We start from the raw sequence: 23,041 nt of genomic DNA on the forward strand, positions 1-23,041 counted from the left end.
GGTGATATGTAATTCGTGTGAATATTGGTCAGTCCAAAGGAAGGTCTATATTTGGCCGAATTACATACACATATTGATGGTAAATACATATTTGGGTAGCTAATTAAGAATAAAGTAATGCTTATTATTTATGCGAACAATAATCGGTCCAAAGAAAGTTTATTGTTTGGCCAAATAATAAGTATCGCACACTTTTGTTTATTTTTTATTAATTATGCGGTCAATAATCGGCCCAAAGAAAGATTATTGTTTGGCCAATTAATAGAAAATATATGCGGTAATAAATATGTTGCGAAGTTTAAATTTCCAAGTGCGCCGGTCCAAAGAAAGGCTTAATGTGTGACATAAATTTTGACAATATTTGATTACTGCAATGAGAGTATCACTTACAGTTAATTTTGTATCCAAAGATTGAAAATTAATGTTGTTCTAGATATCTCAATATGGACTTTTTCCTATTATTTAACTAATATTTACTGCATGTTTCTTTTGTTCTAATATAGAAACTATGGCTTTAGCTACCAATATTTCTGCACAAATTAGCAGTATTCCTATGCTGAATGGTTCAAACTTTAAAGTTTGGAAGGATACCGTGGAGATTGTCCTCGGTTGTATGGATCTGGATATAGCTCTTTCGAGAGGAAAAATCCACTTCCATTCTAGAAAATCTCAACGAGGTTAAAATAGAAAAGTGGGAGATATCCAATCGAATGAACATTATGATCATGAGGTGCTCAATTTTTGAGGCATTTCAAAGCTCAATTACTGAGGATAAAGATCCAAATAGTTCCTGAAAGATGTTGAAAAATTCTTTGCTAAGAATAAAAGGCGGAGGCAAGTAGCTTTTTGAGCAAGCTTATCTCCATGAGGTATAAAGATAAAAGGAACAGAAGGGAGTACATTATGGAAATGTCTCATCTTGCTTCAAAATTGAAAGCACTAAAGTTAGAGTTGTCTAAAGACTTACTCATGTATTTCATTTTGATCTCCCTTTTTGCACACTTTAGGCAATTCAAAGTGAGTTATATCACTCTGAAGGATACTTGGTCTTTAAATGAACTCACAACTAGAAAATGGATTAATACAGACAGATTTACAGACGGATTTGGTCTTTATTATAGACGGATTTTTGGTTACCGACAAAATTACCGACGGATTTTGTCCCTCTGTAAAAGCCCCGTCGGAAATTATTTATCGATGGATTTTTTTTCTGTCGAAAAATTACCAACGAATTTTTACCAGTTACTGACAGATTTTCTGTATGTAATTATAGACGAATTTTTCGATGAATTTTCCGGTTTCAGAAGAATTTTCCGTCTGTCATTACAAACATATTTTCAGACGAATTTTCCATCTGTAATTACAGACGAAGATTTTCTATCTGTAATTTGAACCTTGAAAAATCATCTCACACTCTAATTACAGACAGAAAATCTGTCTGTAAATCCATCAGTAAGGTAAAATAATTTTTTTTATTTTTCCAATTACAAAATAAACTTGTTTTCATACAAAATAAATATAAATTTAATACAAATTTTTATCTAATTTGTATTCAAATATTTATAATATTTCAAAAAATAAACAAATTCATCGTATTATCAAACTAAAAGAAAAGTACTATAAAGAAGTAAGTCAATATAATTCAAAACATAAACAAAGTGTATTAATACATCAACTATAATAATAAGTAATAACCATACATCAACAAAGTGTATTGATCCATGAATTATAATTCAAAATATAAACTGTGTATTCAAAACATATTTTTGAAATCCCATGTCCAGTAAATGATCAGCTTCATCGAGCACTAACACTTTCACACCCATCAGCCGAGTTGCAAAGCCAACAGTATTCTCCACATGATCTCTAAGCCTTCCAGGTGTAGCAACAAGGATCTGTATAGCATGTATAAAACATTAGTGATTATTTCCTAATAGATCATAATATTCAGCATCTATATGAAAAGGTTATTTAGTAATGTTGAAAAACTACTGATGTTTTTGTTTGCTTATATACATGTCCTTTGGAAAGTGTGCGTGGTTCTATTCCACTAGAAATAACACTTCAGCCGCAATAATAGAAGGATTTACCTGACAAGGATTTGCTTGCATACGTTTCTGTTCTAAGGCAAGTCTCGTCCCTCCAATTACAACCTGAACACCAATGGTAGGATGATACTTAAGCAATTCAGCAACTTCTGTAGCCGCTTGACTTGCAAGCTCTCGAGTTGGACATATGACAAGCACATGAATTGGTGGCCGCCTATGATCACGTTCAATTGGTGGTGAATTTGCAACAACTTCAATTGATGGAAGCTGAAATAAAAAAAATGAAAAAATAAGTTTAGTCAAAATTACCATTCATCACTTACTACAGGTAGAATAAAACAAGCACCAAGTTCTAGCTCAAAGATGTGTCTCCATCAACAAGCTAAAGAAATAAGAAAGCCCAAAGACCACAAACGAAAACAATTCAATTAGGCGAATACAAATTTTAAGAGGCTTACCAAAAAGGCAACTATTTTCCCAGTGCCTGTTCTAGCCTTGGCAAGGACATCCTTACCTAGAAATACAGTTACAATGTAAGCCAACGTCATAAATAAATCGAAGAAATACAAGAATGATGTCAACCATAGCAGGTATAAGTTGCTCTCATGCTAAATATTATCACTTAGGGATAGCCCTATTATAAATGCTAAAGATCTTACATATTTAAATGCTAGCACCCAGCAAACTATATCCTTAACAGTTTACACATGAAGGATCCCAAAATGAATAAGCCAAAAAGGAAAGAGTTAACAGGGCATACTGCAATAAGATGAAATCTCTTACAAATGGAAAAAACACAACCAGCACAAAATGACATTATTGTCAAGATTGCTTTTTCTTAAAATTGATTCGTTGCTCCTGACCAAGATAAAAAAATTAACCTGAGTATTACAAGAAGAGTTTTCCGCCTGTACAATAGTAATCTTTCTCATATCCAGCATCCTTGACTCCTTTTAATGATAGTGGGGAGATTGAACATTGATCAAACCTGTGGCATTATATTTCAAAAATTAGATATACGGAATACATGAGTGCTGGTACAACATAATGAACAAAACCTTATCCATGGGATTGGATTCGAATGCCTTAATTAGAGAAGAAGACACACATTAATTTTAATATAACTTAATAGGGTAGGAGGGTACCTGAGAGTCATGAGGCCCCATAAGATAGGGAAGAGGATATTTTCCAAGCGGCTATCATTGGTGACAAGCTGAATGGTCCATTGATAAGCACTATAGTCATAGTTGTCAAGGCCATCAAGGCATGTTGACTTTGCTTCCCTATTTGCTGCCCAAGCGAATCTTGGCTTCTCATTCACTATCCCATTGCTTCCATAATTTATATGCTGCTTGCAAGATAAGCTTCTCACTCCACAAGGACAAATCACACCTTCTACAATTCTCTATTCTAACTTATATACTACTTTGCTACACTATCTTTGATTAATTGTATGATTTCAAATGGCAGCAACTGAGTTATCTTTTCATCTCTTTGTTCTTTTCCCATAGAACCATGTATAGTCCACACACTATCAGCACTACTCCAAGCACATTGCATATATACCAAATCATATATCTATATTAATACCAAAACCAATAATAAACAACATACATAGAAAAGTCTATATTAATACCAAAATCAGAATATTTTTCAATTGGCTTCCATCATTTTCTTTTGCTTTCTTTTTTTCCTCTTAATGCCTAATGTTTTGCAAATGAAATCACACATTGAACCAGATTAATGATGTAGCAAGCAACTTCCAAGTTACCTTTTCAACAAAGAGGATGTGAAAGAAGAAAAGTTGTGCAACAGGCAAGGTAGCAATCATAGTCAGAATGGTGCAAACAGACTGAAAACAAAAGAAATGAAATATATTTTGATTTCTGAACACGTAATAAAGTAATATGTTATAGCAGTATAGTAGCTATGTACTAAGATAAGAGAAAGACAAGGCAGAATGCTTACCACCACAGTGACAAAGGGAACAATAGAGAAACTACTTCCCAACTTGGAGATGTCAGCAGAAAATTGCTTTCTCTCAACAAAACCATAGATAAGCACAAATATCCCAGTCAACCGTTGAAGAATAAGCTGCAATCTTAAGCCCAAAGATTAAAAAAAACCATGTATAGACCTTTTAGTAGTTAATCTAAATTTAAAATAAATAGGAAATAAAAATGAATACTAGTGTTGCTCTTTAGTAGTTTGGCGCTTGGAAGGGAAATCATAGAATCATGGAAAAGACACAAGATATTTTAGGTATATTCCCAAAAATTGAATCTGGTACTCTTTTAGTAAATAACAGTCAGATTAGGGCACATAAGAACACAGTAAGAGGATTTGGCAATTCAACGAAAAAAAAGCAAATCAAGTGAGAAATAATGCACAACTAAGCTTCTAATCTAAACAAAATATCATTTGGAAGATCCACAATAAACCATACAAAGTATTAAATCCAATAACAACAAAGCAAGACAAATAAGTAACAACAAAGCAAGACAAATAAGATGCATAAACCAATGAAAACACTGACCAAAAATGTGGATAACTCGGTTGACATCTCCAGCATAAGACTGAATGAATGGAATCTGCCGCAGCAGAAGAAAACTCTACAACAAGCAACATAAAAAAAAGAGTTAATCCATTCCATTCCATTCCCTTGCTTTCTTCTCTATCTTATTCCATTCTATCAGCTTCCACTAATTACCAATCCAAACATAAATATGACATGGGTTTATCAGAATTTAGCACTCTTAGTACCTTGTCTGGATGAGGAAGGAAGCAAGACCCAACAGAAAATGAAACCTCTGACCTATCAACATAGAAGAATGAAGGAGTGGTTGAGAGTGAGGAATGATTGCAGCCCTCAATATGGGAATTTCCATTGCTTCCCTTCTTCCTCTCCTTTACACACTGCCACTACCATGAATTGTGAAAATGAACATTTATCGCTTACGATAAAAGAAATAAAATTACAAAGTATGATATAAATGTTAAACAAAATTACAAAGTATGAATGTTTATCCATATTGAAGAACTACTAAACTAAACAATCAAGAGATTTTTCTTGGTCTTGTTAGGTACCTGAGTAAGGGAGGCAGCACTTCAATTGCTTAATTAAACTATTAAACTAAATAAAGTATGAATGTTTATCCTTAATTGATCTGATCATCACTTCAATTGTCCCTTTCTTACCATATTTGCTACCACTCCTCCTTCAAAATGCTCTTTGTTTCTTCTCTAATGTAAACAAATCATTTTATCCTTCAAATTTTAGGGACATACATAACTCTGCTCTGGTTTCAAGACTTTTGCTAATTATTAAAAAGAAAAAAGAAAAGAAAGAATTGCTTGTTTGTCACCTGATCTGAAAAGGCTGAATGGAAAACCAATTCTTTCTGAATGGTGGCATGTCCCATCACCAACACCATCTAATTCATTAGTTTGAAACCACTTCAATGCAAACAACATGGCGTCATCATTCGTCATCATCATCATTCATGGAAATTCATCAACAAAATAATGTTGTAAATTGCTCACCTAAGAATAATAATCACCAAAACCAAGATTCCTTCTACAACAACAACAACATCGATCATAACAACCTTTAATTTGACTCCTCAGCTTTGAGCTCAATGGTTTCATCTCCATCAACAGTAGCACCGAATTTCAACATGATCCAAAATGACAACAGTTTCGTCATAAGAGCAGAAGCAGCAGAATGTACAGTAATAAAGAGTAAAAGCAGAATAAACACAGATAATAATGATATACCTTGAAGGCGAAACAGGGGAAGGTTCACAACAGAATCACCATCCAAGAAAGCTGTTCTGTGGTGAATGTCTTCAATTTCTATGGCATGCAAGTATTATTAATTAGGTTAAACAGAAATGTATTTCTCTTCATAAAAAACTAACCTATGTAAAAAAAAAAACGTACCACCAAGATATGTGAGCAAAGATGGTTCAGCTAAGTGAACAACACCATCACCATCGTCATCCTCGAGGCGGTCTTCCTCTTCCAAATATTGACGAAGAAAGTAGGTGTAGTCTTGTTCCACCTCATCATCTTCCAACAAAAGATCCTGATCCTCCAGATCCATGGCTATTGTGCTAGGGTTTAGGATTTTGTGGGAGGGTAATTGAGCATAAATTTTTGTGTGTAGTTTGCAATTGGAGCTCACTGGTACGGGGTAACTGCATCGGTGTTAGATTTAAAAGGAAGAAAAAGTCGCTAAAGAAAGATTAGGGTTTGTCCTTGTAAAAGAGGGGAAGAGAAGGGACAGCACGGGAACAGCGATAATTGACGACGACGAGAGTGATAGAAGTCCCAAAGGTGTTGATGATGGAAGAATGTGGTGGATGAAGGCGCTGAGGAGAAAGGTTTGGAGTGTGAATGGAGTTCTTGTTTGGAGTATGGAGAAAGGTGCTGATGGAAGATGACTCTGAAAGTTCTCGTTTGGAGTGTGGAGCTCGAGAGGATGGAGGGAGAGTTGGATTTAACTCAATATTTTCGACAGAAAATTTTAAATTATAGACAGATTTTTTATCTGTAATAATTTAATAAAATGCAGCATTTTTGTCTCTTTAATTACAGACGAATTTTCTGTCTGTAACTATTTCCCACGAAAAAAATTAATTTTTTCGACAGAATTATCGACAGATTCTCTTTTCTGTCTGTAATTTATGCTAATTCATTTTTTTGTTTTCCAACAAAAAAATCCCTCTGAAATTCCGTCTTTATTTCTGTGGGATAAAATTCGTCGAAAATATTTGTTTGTAATAACTAGTTTTCTAGTAGTGACTTATATCTCACTGTGTGCAAAAAGAAGAGAGGCTACAGCAAGATAAGACTCAAAGTGCTCCAATGGCTTTATGTACTTAGCAAGATAAGAAGGTGGGACACATGAAGAAGAATTGTACTAAATATGTCACTTGGCGTGTAAAAAATGGTATAATTCTTACTTTTGTTTGTTCTGAGGCTAGTTTAAGTTATGCACCTGTTGATACCTAGTGGGTAGATTCTGCTGCTACTACTCATGTAAGTGTTACTATGCAAGGTTACCTGTGGAGTCGACTGCCAAGTGATGCTGAAATATACATCTATGTGGCAGACGGTGATATAGTTACAGTTGAAGCTATAAGAACCTTTAAATTATGTTCCATGAGTGGATTTTACTTGGATTTATTAGAGACATTTTATGTACCGTCATTTAGACAGAATTTGATTTCTTTTTTTTGTTTGGAAAAATCAGGTTATTTTTGTTCGTTTGGAGACAATAAAGTCAGTCTCTTTTATAATTCGAATAATATTTGCTCTGGTCATTTGGTGGATAATCTATATAGGCTTGACCTAAATTCCTATAATAATGAAATACTACGAACATGTATAAAACAAAAACTAAATGAGAATTCGGCATCATTATGGCACAAACGCCTAGGTCACATCTCTAAATACAAAATTCAGAGGCTCGTGACGGATGAAATTCTTGGACCCCTAAATTTGGCAGACTTTGAAGTCTGCATTGAGTGCATAAAGGGGAAAAGGACAAACGAAAGGAAGTTAGGTGCCGATAGAGTTAAAGATGTCTTAGAACTGATACATACCGATATATGTGTCACATTCCCTACTGTCTCTTGGAATGGATAACGGTACTTTATTACGTTCATAGATGATTACTCTCATTACGGGTATCTATATTTAATTCATGAAAAGTCCCAAACCTTGGATGTTTTTAAGTCTTTCAAAGCTGAAGTTGAACTTCAACTTGGAAAGAAATTAAAGTTGTCAAGTCTGATCATGGTGGTGAATACTATAGAAGATGTGACGGTTCAGGTGAGCAATGTCTCGGACTTTTGCTCTTTTCCTAGAGGACTGTGGTATTGCTCCGCAATACACCATGCCAGGCAAACCTAGCATGAATGGTGTTGTAGAGCGAAGGAACTGAACTCTTAAGGACATGGTGAGAAGTATGATTAGTCATTCTTCCTTGCCTGAATCACTCTGGGGAGAAGCCTTAAAGACCACAGTGTACATCCTTAATAGGATGCCAAGCAAAGCAGTTAACAAAATCCCATATGAAATTTGGACTAGGAAAAGGCCAGTATAAATCATTTGCATATTTGGGGATGTCTAGTTGAGGCGCGATCTTATAGGTCGCATGAAAGAAAATTGGACTCAAGAACAATTAGTTGATACTTTGTTGGTTACGTTGAGCATTCACGGGGGTACAAGTTTTACAATCCTACATTAAGGTCTATTTTGAAACGGAAAATGCGAGATTTCTTAAGGATGTTGAGTTTGAGGGGAAGAAAATATTAGGAATGTAGCTTTTGATGAGGATTCTATAACTGCCAATTATCAGGTCTTTGTGCCTATTATTGTTCAAGATACAGTTATAGTACAAGAGTATAATGAGAATCCTACTGTAGATCCAGTTGCAGTACAAGAGAACAATGAGAATATTGTTGTTGCTCAAGATGCTGCTACAATACAAGAAAATAATGAGAATCCTCCTCAATCCCAACTCATGCAGCAAGCTCAACAACCTTAAGAAGTGTCATTAAGGAGATCCAACAGAAAAAGGAGAAAATTCATCTATGGTCTCAAACAAGCTTCCCATCAATGGAATCACAAGTTTAATTAAGTCATTATCTCATATAATTTTGAGGTAAATATTATAGATGAGTGTGTATACCGCAAGTTAAGTGAGACTAAATACATCTTTTTGGTCTTATCTGTTGATGACATTCGACTTGCCAGTAATGATATTGTTGCATGAAACTAAAAAATTTCTATCGAACAAATTTGAAATGAAAATTCTTGGTGATGTCTCTTTTATATTAGGAATCGAGATACTAAGAGATCGCTCTCAACGTATTCTTGGATTATCATAAAAGGACTATATCGAAAAGATTTTAAGTAGATATGGTATGGAAAGTTATAAACCAACAGACACACCCGTAACTAAAGGAAACAAATTCAGTTTCAAGCTATACCCTAAAAAAATGATCTTGAGAGGACATCAATGCATGATAAATCTTATGCATCAGCATTAGGGAGCTTAATGTATGCTCAAGTCTACATACGTTCTGATATATCATTTATAGTGGAAATGTTGGGTAAATACATGAGCAAATACGGGCATGAATCATTGGACAGCTATGAAACGTGTAATGCTTTATCTAAAGAGAACAAATGATTACATGCTTACTTATCGGAGATAAGAAAATTTGGAGATCATTGGGTACTCTGATTCCAATTTCATGGCATATGGTTGCAAAACTTTGTCACTGAGCTTCGTATAGTAGATGACATTAAAAAGTCATTAAAGATATTTTGTGACAATAAGTCAGCAGTACTATACTCCAATAACAATAAGAGCTTGACAAAATCGAAGCATACATACATCAAGTTCTTAGTTGTCAAGGAGAAGGTTTAAGAAAAACAGATTTTCATAGGACATATAGGAACAGAGTATATGCTAGCAGACTCAATAACGAAGGAATTGATCTCTACAGTCTTTCATGAGCACATTGCTCGGATGGGTGTCAATATTTGTGATGCCTTGATATAGTGGGAGTTTATTTTATGCTATATGTCTTATGACAGATATTGAGTTATTTTTCTGCAGAATTAAGTTGATGGTTTATTTCATGTTATGTGACATGTTCATTTTGCAATATTTGTATTGTGTTTGATCTCAATAAAGTTTTAAAGTTGGACCAGCTGGAAATAGACATGCATGAGATCACTTGGTATGTAATTTCCATATTACTCATCCAAATTTGATCTATGTCGTTAAGTATATTAGGATGGTTGATGAGCGGATAATTTATACACTTTTTGGCACTGTTTTTATATAGTTTTTAGTATGATTTAGTTAGTTTTTAGTATATTTTTATTAGTTTTTAAGCAAAATTCACATTTTTGGACTCTACTATAAGTTTGTGTGTTTTTCTATAATTTCAAGTATTTTCTGGCTGAAATTGAGGGACCTAAGCAAAAATTTGATTCAGAGGCTGATAAAGGACTGCAGATGCTGTTGGATTCTGACCTTCCTACACTCGAAGGGGATTTTCTAGAGCTAAAAAACTTCAAATGGAGTGCTTCCAATTGCGTTGGAAAGTAGACATCCAGGGCTTTTCAGAAATATATAATAGTTCACACTTTGAGCGAATTTTGACGACGTAAATTACCGTCAAAACGCCAGCTCTCTACCATTTTCTGGCGTCAAAATGCCAGAACTGGCATAACTGTTAGAGTTAAACGCCCAAACTGGCACCAAAGCTGGCGTTTAACTCCAGAAATAGCCTATGCACGTGAAAGCTTCAATGCTCAGGCCAAGCACACATCAAGTGGGCCCAAGAAGTGGATTTCTGCACTACCTATCTTAGTTTACTCATTTTCTGTAAACCTAGGTTACTAGTTGAGTATAAAAACTACCTTTAGAGATTTATTTTGTACCTCATGACATTTTACATCTGATTTTGCATCTTCTACGGCATGAGTCTCTAAACTCCATGGTTGGGGGTGAGGAGCTCTGCTGTGTCTCGATGGATTAATACAATTACCACTATTTTCTATTCAATCACGCTTGCTTCCGTTCTAAGATATTCATTCGCACTTAAACATGATGAATGTGATGATCCATGACACTCATCACCATTCTCAACCTATGAACGCATGACTGACAACCACCTCCGTTCTATCTGAGATTGAATGTTTATCTCTTAGCCTCCATTCCGAAAGATCGGAGTCTTCGTGCTATAAGCTAGGATTATTGGCGGCCATTCCTGGGATCCGAAAAGTCTAAACCTTGTTTGTGGTATTCGAAGTAGGATCTAGGAAGGGATGACTGTGGCGAGCTTCAAACTCACGAGTGTTAGGCGTAATGACAGACACAAAAGGATCACTTGATTCTATTCCAACATGATCGAGAACCGACAGATGATTAGCCGTGCGGTGACAACGCATTTTGGACCATTTTCACTGAGAGGATGGGAAGTAGCCATTGACAACGGTGACACCCTATACACAGCTTACCATGGAAGGAGCCTTGTGTGCGTGAAGAAGAAGACAGTAGGAAAGTAGAGATTCAGATGACAGAGCATCTCCAAAACTCCAACCTATTCTCCATTATTGAATCACAAGTACCTTTTATTTTATGCTCTTTTATTTTATTGCAAACAAAACCCTTTTTATTGATAATCTCCTGACTAAGAGTTACAAGGTAACCATAGCTTGCTTCAAGCCGACAATCTCCGTGGGATCGACCCTTACTCATGTAAGGTATTACTTGGACGACCCAGTGCACTTGCTGGTTAGTTGTGCGGAATTGCAAGTGTGATTGCAATTTCGTGCACCAAGTTTTTGGTGCCGTTTCCGGGGATTGTTCGAGTTTGGACAAATGACGGTCTATCTTGTTGCTTAGATTAGGAAAATTTTGTCTTTTGGGTTAGAGTCTTTTATTTTCTTTTCAAAAATTTTTCAAAAAAATTATTATCTTTCTTTTAGATTTTCTATTTGAGTATAGTTGCATGTTTTAAGTTTGGTGTTTTCTTGTTAGTTTTTATTTAAATTTTTGAAAATTTATTTTTGGTTTTCTAAAAATTTTAAGTTTGGTGTTCTTTTTATGTTCTTGAATCTTTCTTGTGTTTTGATCTTAAAATTTTTAAGTTTGGTGTTTCTTGGTGTTTTTCCTCAAATTTTCGAAAGTTTTGCATTAAATTAGTCATCAATTTTCAAAATCAAATCTTTTTAAATTATTTTTCAATCATATCTTTTTTTCCTTTCCAATATTTTTTCATTATTATTATTTCAAAATATATATATATAATAAAATAAATAAAATAAATCCACATCATCTCCCTTTCTCCATCATGAAACTAAGTAGAAATGAACAGTCCATAAGGACTCTGGGGTCATATGCTAACCCCGCTACTACTTCATATGGGAGTAGTATCTGTATACCCTCCATCGGAGTCAGTAGTTTTGAGTTGAATCCTCAGCTCATTATCATGGTGCAACAAAATTGCCAGTATTCTGGTCTTCCACAGGAAGAACCTACTGAGTTTCTGGCACAATTCTTACAAATTGCTGACACAGTACATGATAAGGAAGTAGACTAGGATGTCTACATATTATTACTGTTTCCATTTACTGTAAAAGACCAAGCTAAGAGGTGGTTAAATAATCAACCTAAGGCCAGCATAAAAACATGAAAACAGCTGTCAGAAAAATTTCTGAATCAATATTTTCTCCCAAGAGGATGACACAGCTAAGGTTGGACATCTAAGGCTTTAAACAAGAGGATAATGAATCCCTTTACAATGCCTGGGAGAGTGACATGCGAAATTGTGATAAATACTTTTCACAATTCAAATAATCCCCGGTAATGAATCTAAAAACTTGGTGTTCAATACCATGGCATAAACACAACTTCGCACAACTAACCAGCAAGTGTACTGGGTCGTCCAAGTAATAAACCTTACGCGAGTAAGGGTCGATCCCACAGAGATTGTTGGTATGAAGCAAGCTATGGTCACCTTGTAAATCTCAGTCAGGCAAACTCAAATGGATATGGGTGATATACGAATAAAACATAAAGATAAGATAGAGATACTTATGTAATTCATTGGTAGGAATTTCAGTTAAGCGTATGAAGATGCTGTCCCTTCCGTCTCTCTGCTTTCTTACTGTCTTCATCCAATCCTTCTTACTCCTTTCCATGGCAAGCTTAAGCAAGGGTTTCACCGTTGTCAGTGGCTACCTCCCATCCTCTCAGTGGAAATGTTCAACGCACCCTGTCACGGCACGGCTATCCATCTGTCGGTTCTCGATCAGGCCGGAATAGAATCTAGTGATTCTTTTGCGTCTGTCACTAACGCCCCGCCCTCAGGAGTTTGAAGCACGTCACAGTCATTCAATTATTGAATCCTACTCAGAATACCACAGACAAGGTTAGACCTTCCGGATTCTCTTGAATGCCGCCATCAGTTCTAGCCTATACCACAAAGACTCTGATCTCACGGAATGGCTGGCTCAGTTGTCAGGCGAGCGCTCGGTTGTCAGGCGATCAACCATGCATCGTGTATCAGGAATCCAAGAGATATTCACCCAATCTAAGGTAGAACGGAGGTGGTTGTCAATCACACGTTCATAGGTGATAATGATGATGAGTGTCACGGATCATCACATTCATCAAGTTGAAGAACAAGTGATATCTTAGAACAAGAACAAGCGGAATTGAATAGAAGAACAATAGTAATTGCATTAATACTCGAGGTACAGCAGAGCTCCACACCTTAATCTATGGTGTGTAGAAACTCCACCGTTGAAAATACATAAGAACAAGGTCTAGGCATGGCCGAATGGCCAGCCTCCCAATGATCTAAGATAGCATCAGAACAAAGATAACTACCCCGATATATCAATACAATAGTAAAAGGTCCTACTAATAGAGAACTAGTAGCCTAGGGTTTACAGAGATGAGTAAATGACATAAAAATCCACTTCCGGGCCCACTTGGTGTGTGCTTGGGCTGAGCATTGAAGCATTTTCGTGTAGAGACTCTTCTTGGAGTTAAATGCCAGCTTTTGTGCCAGTTTGGGCGTTTAACTCCCATTTTGGTGCCAGTTCCGGCGTTTAACGCTGGAAATTCTGAGGGTGACTTTGAACGCCGGTTTGGGCCATCAAATCTTGGGCAAAGTATGGACTATCATATATTGCTGGAAAGCCCAGGATGTCTACTTTCCAACGCCCTTGAGAGCGCTCCAATTGGGCTTCTGTAGCTCCAGAAAATCCACTTCGAGTGCAGGGAGGTCAGAATCCAATAGCATCTGCAGTCCTTTTCAGTCTCTGAATCAGATTTTTGCTCAGGTCCCTCAATTTCAGTCAGAAAATACCTGAAATCACAGAAAAACACACAAACTCATAGTAAAGTCCAGAAAAGTGAATTTTAACTAAAAACTAATAAAAATATACTAAAAACTAACTAGATCATACTAAAAACATACTAAAAACAATGCCAAAAAGCGTACAAATTATCCGCTCATCACAACACCAAACTTAAATTGTTGCTTGTCCTCAAGCAACTGCAAATCAAGTAAGATAAAAAGAAGAGAATATGCAATGAATTCCAAAAACATCTATGAAGATCAGTATTAATTAGATGAGCGGGGCTTTTAGCTTTTTGCCTCTGAACGATTTTGGCATCTCACTCTATTCTTTGAAATTCAGAATGATTGGCTTCTTTAGGAACTCAGAATCCAGATAGTGTCATTGATTCTCCTAGTTAAGTATGATGATTCTTGAACATAGCTACTTATTGAGTCTTGGCCGTGACCCAAAGCACTCTGTCTTCCAGTATTACCACCGGATACATACATGCCACAGACACATAATTGGGTGAACCTTTTCAGATTGTGACTCAGCTTTGCTAGAGTCCCCAACTAGAGGTGTCCAGGGTTCTTAAGCACACTCTTTTTGCCTTGGATCACAACTTTATTTCTTTCTTTTTCTTTCTTTTTCTTTCTTTTCTCTTTTTTTTTCGAAATTTTTTTTTGTTTTTTTTTGTATTCACTGCTTTTTCTTGCTTCAAGAATCATTTTTATGATTTTTCAGATCCTCAGTAACATGTCTCCTTTTTCATCATTCTTTCAAGAGCCAACATTCATGAACCACAAATTCAAAAGACATATGCACTGTTTAAGCATACATTCAGAAAACAAAAGTATTGCCACCACATCAAAATAATTAAACTGTTATAAAATTCAAAATTCATGCAATTCTTTTCTTTTTCAATTAAGAACATTTTTCATTTAAGAGAGGTGATGGATTCATAGGACATTCATAACTTTAAGGCATAGACACTAAGACACTAATGATCACAAGACACAAACATAGATAAACATGAGCATAAAATTCGAAAAAAAAAAACAGAAAATAAAGAACAAGGAAATTAAAGAACGGGTCCACCTTAGTGATGGCGGCTTGTTCTTCTTCTTGAAGATCCTATGGAGTGCTTGAGCTCCTCAATGACTCTTCCTTGTCTTTGTTGCTCCTCTCTCATGATTCTTTGATCTTCTCTAATTTCATGGAGGATAACAGAGTGTTCTTGGTGCTCCACCCTTAGTTGTCCCATGTTGGAACTCAATTCTCCTAGGGAGGTGTTTAGTTGCTCCCAATAGTTTTGTGGAGGAAAGTGCATCCCTTGAGGAATCTCAGGGATCTCATGATGAGTGGGGTCTCTTGTGTGCTCCATCTTCTTCTTAGTGATGGGCTTGTCCTCATCAATGGGGATGTCTCCCTCTATGTCAACTCCAACTGAATAACAGAGGTGACAAATGAGATGAGGAAAGGCTAACCTTGCCAAGGTAGAGGACTTGTCCGCCACCTTATAAAATTCTTGGGATATAACCTCATGAACTTCTATTTCTTCTCCAATCATGATGCTATGAATCATGATAGCTCGGTCTATAGTAACTTCGGACCGGTTGCTAGTGGGAATGATTGAGCGTTGGATAAACTCCAACCATCCTCTAGCCACGGGTTTGAGGTCATGCCTTCTCAATTGAACCGGCTTCCCTCTTGAATCTCTCTTCCATTGGGCGCCCTCTTCACATATGACTGTGAGGACTTGGTCCAACCTTTGATCAAAGTTGACCCTTCTAGTGTAAGGATGTTCATCTCCTTGCATCATGGGCAAATTGAATGCCAACCTTACACTTTCCGGACTAAAATCCAAGTATTTTCCCCGAACCATAGTAAGCCAATTCTTTGGATCCGGGTTCACACTTTGGTCATGGTTCTTGGTGATCCATGCATTGGCATAGAACTCTTGAACCATTAAGATTCCGACTTGTTGAATGGGGTTAGTAAGAACTTCCCAACCTCTTCTTCGGATCTCATGTCGGATCTCCGGATATTCACTCTTTTTGAGTGAAAAAGGGACCTCGGGGATCACCTTCTTCAAGGCCACAACTTCATAGAAGTGGTCTTGATGCACCCTTGAGATGAATCTCTCCATCTCCCATGACTCGGAGGTAGAAGTCTTTGCCTTCCCTTTCCTCTTTTTAGAGGTTTCTCCGGCCTTGGATGCCATAAATGGTTATGAAAAAACAAAAAGCAATGCTTTTACCACACCAAACTTAAAAGGTTTGCTCGTCCTCGAGCAAAAGAAGAAAGAAGAGAGTAGAAGAAGAAGAAATAGAGGAGAAGGGAATGGCTTTGTGTTCGGCCAAAGGGGGGAGAAGTGGTGTTTAGGTTTGTGGGAAAATGAAGGAGTGAAGAAGGGTTTATATAGGAGTGGGGGGCTTGGTTCGGTCATGTATGGGAGGGTTTGGGAGGGAAAGTGGTTTGAATTTGAAGGGTGAGGTAGGTGGGGTTTTATGAAGGATGGATGTGAGTGGTGAAGAGAAAGATGGGATTTGATAGGTCAAGGGTTTTTTGGGAAAGAGGTGTTGAGGTGATTGGTGAATGGGTGAAGAAGAGAGAGAGAGTGGTAGGGTAGGTGGGGATCCTGTGGGGTCCACAGATCCTGAGGTGTCAAGGAAAAGTCATCCCTGCACCAAATGGCATGCAAAAATGCGTTTTTAGCCATTTCTGGCATTAAACGCTGGGCTGGTGCCCATTTCTGGCGTTTAACGCCAGCTTCTTGCCCTTTTCTGGCGTTTAAAGCCAGTCTGGTGCCCCTTTCTGGCGTTAAACGCCCAGAATGGTGCCAGACTGGGCGTTAAACGCCCAACAGCTAGCCTCACTGGCGTTTAAACGCCAGTACGCTCTGCTCCAGGGTGTGCTATTTTTCTTTCTATTTTTCATTCTGTTTTTGCTTTTTCAATTGATTTTGTGACTTCTCATGATCATCAACCTACAAAAAAAACATAAAATAACAAAAGAAAATAGATAAAATATAACATTGGGTTGCCTCCCAACAAGCGCTTCTTTAATGTCAATAGCTTGACAGTGGGCTCTCATGGAGCCTCTCAGATACTCAGAGCAATGTTGGAACCTCCCAACAACAAACTTAGAGTTTGAATGTGGAGGTTCAACACCAAACTTAGAAGTTGGTTTTGGCCTCCCAACACCAAACTTAAAGTTTGACTGTGGGGGCTCTGTTTGACTCTGTTTTGAGAGAAGCTCTTCATGCTTCCTCTCCATGGTGACAGAGGGATATCCTTGAGCCTTAAACACAAAATAATTTTTCTTTGATTTAATCTTGTGCCAAACTTTAAGTTTGGTGTTTTCTTGTTAGTCTTTTCATAAATTTCGAAAATTTACTTTGATTTTCTAAAAATTTTAAGTTTGGTGTTCTCTCTTTTGTTCTTGGTGTTCTTGTGAATCTTCAAAGTGTTCTTGAGTTTTTCTTATGTCTTGATCTTAAAATTTTTAAGTTTGGTGTTCCTTGGTGTTTTCCCTCCAAAAATTTTCGAAAATAAGGAGCATTAGATCTAAAAATTTTAAGTCTTGTGCCTTTTGTGTGTTTTTCTCTTTCATCATAAAATTCAAAAAAAAAATTAAATAAATATCTTTTCTAACTAATTTTAAAAACTACATTTTCGAAATTTTTTTTATAAATTTCAGATTTCAATTTCAAAATTTTTCGAAAAATTTTCACAAAATATTTTTAAAATTCTTTTTATATATTTCGTTTTTATTTATTCCACTTTTATAAAATAAATAAAATCAACATATAAATTATCTCTTGTATTCCATCATGGAAGCAAGTAGGAATGAACAGTCCAAGAGGACTCTGGGGTCATATGCTAACCCCACTACTGCTTCATATGGGAGTAGTATCTGTATACCCTCCATTGGAGTTAGTAGCTTTGAGCTGAATCCTCAGCTCATTATCATGGTGCAGCAAAACTGCCAGTATTCTGGTCTTCCACATGAAGAACCTACAGAGTTTCTGGCACAATTTCTGCAAATTGCTGATACAGTACATGATAAGGAAGTAGATCAGGATGTCTACAGATTATTACTGTTTCCATTTGCTGTAAAAGATCAAGCTAAGAGGTGGTTAAATAACCAGCCTAAGAACAGCATAAAAACATGGAAACAGCTGTCAGAAAAATTTCTGAATCACTATTTCCCTCCAAAACGGATGACACAGCTAAGGCTAAGCATCCAAGGCTTCAAACAAGGAGATAATGAATCCCTTTATGATGCTTGGGAGAGATACAGAGAGATGCTAAGAAAATGCCCCTCTGAAATGTTTTCAGAGTGGGTGCAATTAGACATCTTCTACTATGGGCTTACAGAAAAAGCTCAGATTTCTCTAGACCACTCAACTGGTGGATCTATACATATGAGAAAAACAATTGAAGAAGCTCAAGAGCTTATTGATACAGTTGCCAGAAATCAACATCTGTACTTAAGCAGTGAATCTTCCATGAAAGAAGAAGCTAAAACAATAACTGCTGAACTCAGTCCGGTGGATCAGGCTAATGAATTTAATCAGCAATTAGACTTTCTAACTCAGCAGCTGGCCGAATTCAAGGAAATATTACAGGAAACAAGAATGGCTAACAGGAATATGGAAGTGCAATTAAAGCAGACAGAAAAGCAACTGTCAAAACAAACAGCAGAAGAATGTCAAGCAGTTCAATTAAGAAGTGGGAAAACATTAAATACCTCACTTCAAAGCAGCAGGAAACCAAGAAATGAACAATTGGTTACTCAAAATCCTTCTGAGGATAACCAGAGCCCAGAGAGGAATGAAGCTGGCGCTGAACGCACAGACCATGCTCATTCCTGGCATTCAACGCCAGAAACAAGCATGGATCCGGCGTTGAACGCCCAAAGGGAACATGGTTCTGGCGTTCAAACGCCCGTAACAAGCAAGGAGGTGGTGTCTAACGCCACTCCAGCTTCCACCCCTGGCATTCAAATGCCAGTGGGTGATCAGTCACATACAAGTGATGACAACCCTTCTAAAAAGGCTTCCCAAACCACTGCTGTAGGTAATAAACCTGCAGCAACTAAGGTTGAGGAATACAGAGCCAAAATGCCTTATCCTCAAAAACTCCGCCAAGCGGAACAGGATAAGCAATTTGCCCGCTTTGCAGACTATCTCAGGACTCTTGAAATAAAGATTCCGTTTGCAGAAGCACTTGAGCAAATACCCTCTTATGCTAAGTTCATGAAAGAGATCTTAAGTCATAAGAAGGATTGGAGGGAAACAGAAAAAGTTTACCTCACTGAAGAATGCAGTGCAGTCATTCTGAAAAGCTTACCTGAGAAGCTTAAAGATCCTGGGAGCTTTATGATACCATGCACATTAGAGGGTACTTGTACCAAGCAAGCTTTATGTGATCTTGGGGCAAGTATCAACCTAATACCTGCATCTACTATCAGAAAGCTTGGTTTGACTGAAGAAATCAAACCAACCAGGATATGTCTTCAACTTGCTGATGGCTCCATTAAATACCCATCAGGCGTGATTGAAGACATGATTGTCAAGGTTGGGCCATTTGCCTTTCCTACTAACTTTGTGGTGCTGGAAATGGAGGAGCACAAGAGTGCAACTCTCATTCTAGGAAGACCTTTCCTAGCAACTGGCCGAACCCTCATTGATGTCCAAAAAGGGGAAGTAACCTTGAGAGTCAATGAGGAGGAGTTCAAGTTGAATGTTGTCAAAGCTATGCAACATCCAGACACACCAAATGACTGTATGAGCGTTGATATTATTGACTCTCTAGTAAGAGAGGTCAATATGGCTGAGAGTCTCGAATCAGAGCTAGAGGACATCTTTAAAGATGTTCAGCCTGATTTGGAGGAATCAGAGAAGATAATAGAACCTCTGAAAATCCCTCAAGAAGAGGAGAAACCTCCAAAACCCGAACTCAAACCATTACCACCATCCCTGAAATATGCATTTCTGGGAGAAGGTGATACCTTTCCTGTAATTATAAGCTCTACCTTAGAGCCACAGGAAGAGGAAGCACTAATTCAAGTGCTAAGGACACACAAGACAGCTCTTGGGTGGTCCATCAGTGATCTTAAGGGCATTAGCCCAGCCAGATGCATGCACAAGATCTTACTAGAGGATGACGCCAAGCCAGTGGTTCAACCACAAAGGCGGCTGAATCCAGCTATGAAAGAAGTGGTGCAGAAAGAGGTCACTAAATTACTAGAGACTGAGATTATTTATCCTATTTCTGACAGCCCCTGGGTGAGCCCTGTCCAAGTTGTCCCTAAGAAAGGTGGCATGACAGTGGTTCATAATGAAAAAAATGAACTAGTTCCTACAAGAACAGTTACAGGGTGGCGTATGTGCATTGATTATAGAAGGCTCAATACAGCCACCAGAAAGGATCATTTTCCTTTACCATTCATAGACCAAATGCTAGAAAGACTAGCAGGTCATGAATACTACTGCTTCCTGGATGGATATTCAGGTTATAATCAAATTGCAGTAGATCCCCAGGATCAGGAGAAAACGGCATTCACCTGCCCATCTGGAGTATTTGCATACAGAAGGATGCCATTTGGCCTGTGCAATGCACCTGCAACTTTTCAGAGGTGCATGCTCTCAATTTTCTCTGATATGGTGGAAAAATTCCTGGAAGTCTTCATGGATGACTTTTCCGTATTTGGAGACTCATTCAGCTCCTGCCTTAACCATTTAGCACTTGTTCTAAAGAGATGCCAAGAGACTAACCTGGTTTTAAACTGGGAGAAGTGTCACTTTATGGTGACTGAAGGAATTGTCCTTGGGCACAAAATCTCGAACAAGGGGATAGAGGTGGATCAAGCTAAGGTAGAGGTAATTGAAAAATTACCACCACCTGCTAATGTTAAGGCAATCAGAAGCTTTCTGGGGCATGCAGGATTCTATAGGAGGTTTATAAAGGATTTTTCAAAAATCGCCAAACCTCTAAGCAACCTGCTAGCTGCTGACACGCCATTTATCTTTGATAAAGAGTGTCTGCAGGCATTTGAGACTCTGAAAGCTAAATTGGTTACAGCACCAATCATCTCTGCACCAGACTGGACATTACCATTTGAATTGATGTGTGATGCCAGTGACCATGCCATTGGTGCAGTGTTGGGACAAAGGCATGACAAGCTTCTGCACGTCATTTATTATGCCAGCCGTGTTCTAAATGATGCACAGAAAAATTACACAACCACAGAAAAAGAGCTACTTGCAGTGGTTTACGCCATTGATAAATTCAGATCCTATTTAGTAGGATCAAAAGTGATTGTGTACACTGATCATGCTGCTCTTAAATATCTACTCACAAAGCAGGATTCAAAACCCAGACTCATAAGATGGGTATTGCTTCTGCAAGAGTTTGATATAAAAATAAGAGACAGAAAAGGGACAGAGAATCAAGTAGCAGATCACCTGTCCCGAATAGAACCAGTGGAAGGGGCGTCCCTCCCTCTCACTGAGATCTCTGAAACCTTCCCGGATGAGCAACTGTTTGCCATCCAGGAAGTGCCATGGTTTGCAGACATTGCAAACTACAAGGCAGTAAGATTCATACCCAAAGAGTACAGTAGGCTGCAATCAAAGAAATTGATCACAGATGCGAAGTACTATCTTTGGGATAAACCATATCTCTTCAAGAGGTGTGCAGACGGAGTAATCCGTAGATGTGTGCCTAAGGAAGAAGCACAAAAGATTCTATGGCACTGCCATGGATCACAGTATGGAGGACATTTTGGAAGTGAGCGAACAGCCACAAGAGTCCTCCAAAGTGGCTTCTACTGGCCTACCCTTTATAAAGATTCCCAAGCGTTTGTGCTTAATTGTGACAGTTGCCAAAGATCAGGCAACCTACCCCACAGTTATGCCATGCCTCAACAAGGAATCTTGGAAATTGAGTTGTTTGATGTATGGGGTATTGACTTCATGGGACCTTTCCCACCATCATACTCAAACACTTATATTCTGGTGGCAGTGGATTATGTATCCAAATGGGTGAAGGCTATTGCAACACCCACTAATGACACTAAAACAGTGTTAAAATTCCTCCAGAAACACATCTTCAGCAGATTTGGTACCCCTAGAGTATTAATCAGTGATGGGGGCACTCATTTCTGCAATAAACAGCTTTACTCTGCTTTGGTTCGTTATGGAGTTAGCCACAGGGTAGCCACTCTATACCATCCACAGACTAATGGGCAAGCTGAAGTCTCAAATAGAGAACTCAAAAGAATCCTGGAACGGACTGTAATTAACCGTAGAAGGGATTGGGCAAGAAGCTTGGATGATGCTCTGTGGGCGTACAGAACAGCATTCAAGACCCCTATAGGGACCTCTCCATACCAGCTTGTGTATGGAAAGGCATGTCACTTGCCAGTGGAACTGGAACACAAGGCCTACTGGGCAACCAGATTCCTAAACCTTGATGCCAAGTTAGCTGGAGAAAAACGATTGCTCCAATTAAATGAGCTAGAGGAATTTAGACTCAATGCTTTCGAGAATGCAAAAATTTACAAGGAGAAAGCAAAAAGATGGCATGATAAGAAATTGTCATCCAGAGTCTTTGAGCCGGGGCAGAAAGTTCTGCTATTTAATTCTAGGCTCAAATTATTCCCCGGGAAATTAAAATCCCGGTGGAGAGGTCCATATGTAATTACAAGTGTATCACCATATGGATACGTAGAGCTTCAGGATAATGAATCTAACAAAAAGTTCATTATTAATGGACAGAGAGTTAAACATTATCTTGAAGGCAATTTTGAGCAAGAATGCTCAAAACTGAGACTTGATTAAAAGCTCAGTAATAGTCCAGCTAATGACATTAAAGAAGCGCTTGCTGGGAGGCAACCCAGCCATTCACAAAATTTAATTTTATTTGTTCTTTTTTTTAATTGATCAAGTTTTACAGGTAGATGCCAGAGTATCTTCAAAAGGTGAAATAGCAATTGATTGAAGTCACAGAGTTACAGGGAAATTTGGAAGCTCACTGGCGTGAAAAAGCCAGTAAGAAACATTTTGGCCGTTGAACGCCCAAAAGAAGCACCCACTGGGC

General features: G+C 37.7%; 2 protein-coding genes and 1 pseudogene across 3 annotated transcripts; 1 reads left to right on the plus strand and 2 right to left on the minus strand.

The window, feature by feature from the left end:
* Positions 1–1,620: 1,620 nt before the first annotated feature.
* On the minus strand, positions 1,621–6,568 carry LOC112800746 (uncharacterized). 2 transcript variants are annotated; one of them, XM_025843131.3, is made up of 12 exons: positions 5,991–6,568; positions 5,592–5,903; positions 5,414–5,504; positions 4,812–4,964; positions 4,585–4,660; positions 4,017–4,142; positions 3,820–3,900; positions 3,194–3,396; positions 2,930–3,036; positions 2,507–2,562; positions 2,091–2,315; positions 1,621–1,895 (listed from the first exon to the last, which is right to left on the minus strand). In XM_025843131.3, the coding sequence occupies exons 4-9, from the start codon at positions 4,934–4,936 to the stop codon at positions 2,937–2,939; spliced, it is 711 nt and encodes a 236-aa protein (XP_025698916.1). In that variant the 5' UTR covers positions 4,937–4,964; positions 5,414–5,504; positions 5,592–5,903; positions 5,991–6,568; the 3' UTR covers positions 1,621–1,895; positions 2,091–2,315; positions 2,507–2,562; positions 2,930–2,936. The 2 variants fall into 2 exon arrangements, with proteins under 2 accessions (XP_025698916.1, XP_025698917.1); XM_025843132.3 differs by having other exon boundaries at positions 4,812–4,970; positions 5,991–6,556.
* LOC140184813 (DEAD-box ATP-dependent RNA helicase 31-like) lies at positions 1,734–2,596 on the minus strand. Its single transcript, XM_072237992.1, has 3 exons — positions 2,507–2,596; positions 2,091–2,315; positions 1,734–1,895 (listed from the first exon to the last, which is right to left on the minus strand). Exons 1-3 carry the CDS (start codon positions 2,594–2,596, stop codon positions 1,734–1,736), a joined length of 477 nt encoding a protein of 158 aa, XP_072094093.1.
* LOC112803261 (probable methyltransferase At1g29790) overlaps positions 6,152–23,041 on the plus strand; it is a 43,151-nt pseudogene continuing 26,261 nt past the window's right edge.

Source organism: Arachis hypogaea, chromosome 5 (assembly GCF_003086295.3).
Source record: "Arachis hypogaea cultivar Tifrunner chromosome 5, arahy.Tifrunner.gnm2.J5K5, whole genome shotgun sequence".
In the NCBI taxonomy this organism is placed as follows: Eukaryota; Viridiplantae; Streptophyta; class Magnoliopsida; order Fabales; family Fabaceae; genus Arachis; species Arachis hypogaea.

Coding starts and splice junctions, on each gene's coding strand:
- LOC140184813 (XM_072237992.1), bottom strand. CDS start 2,596: ATGACGTTGGCTTACATTGTAACTGTATTTCTAGGTAAGGATGTCCTT. Junction 2,316..2,506: donor GGAAAATAGTTGCCTTTTTG/GTAAGCCTCTTA, acceptor TTTTTATTTCAG/CTTCCATCAATTGAAGTTGT. Junction 1,896..2,090: donor TGCAAGCAAATCCTTGTCAG/GTAAATCCTTCT, acceptor CATGCTATACAG/ATCCTTGTTGCTACACCTGG.
- LOC112800746 (XM_025843131.3), bottom strand. CDS start 4,936: ATGGAAATTCCCATATTGAGGGCTGCAATCATTCCTCACTCTCAACCA. Junction 4,661..4,811: donor TCCTTCCTCATCCAGACAAG/GTACTAAGAGTG, acceptor TGCTTGTTGTAG/AGTTTTCTTCTGCTGCGGCA. Junction 4,143..4,584: donor CCGAGTTATCCACATTTTTG/GTCAGTGTTTTC, acceptor TTAAGATTGCAG/CTTATTCTTCAACGGTTGAC.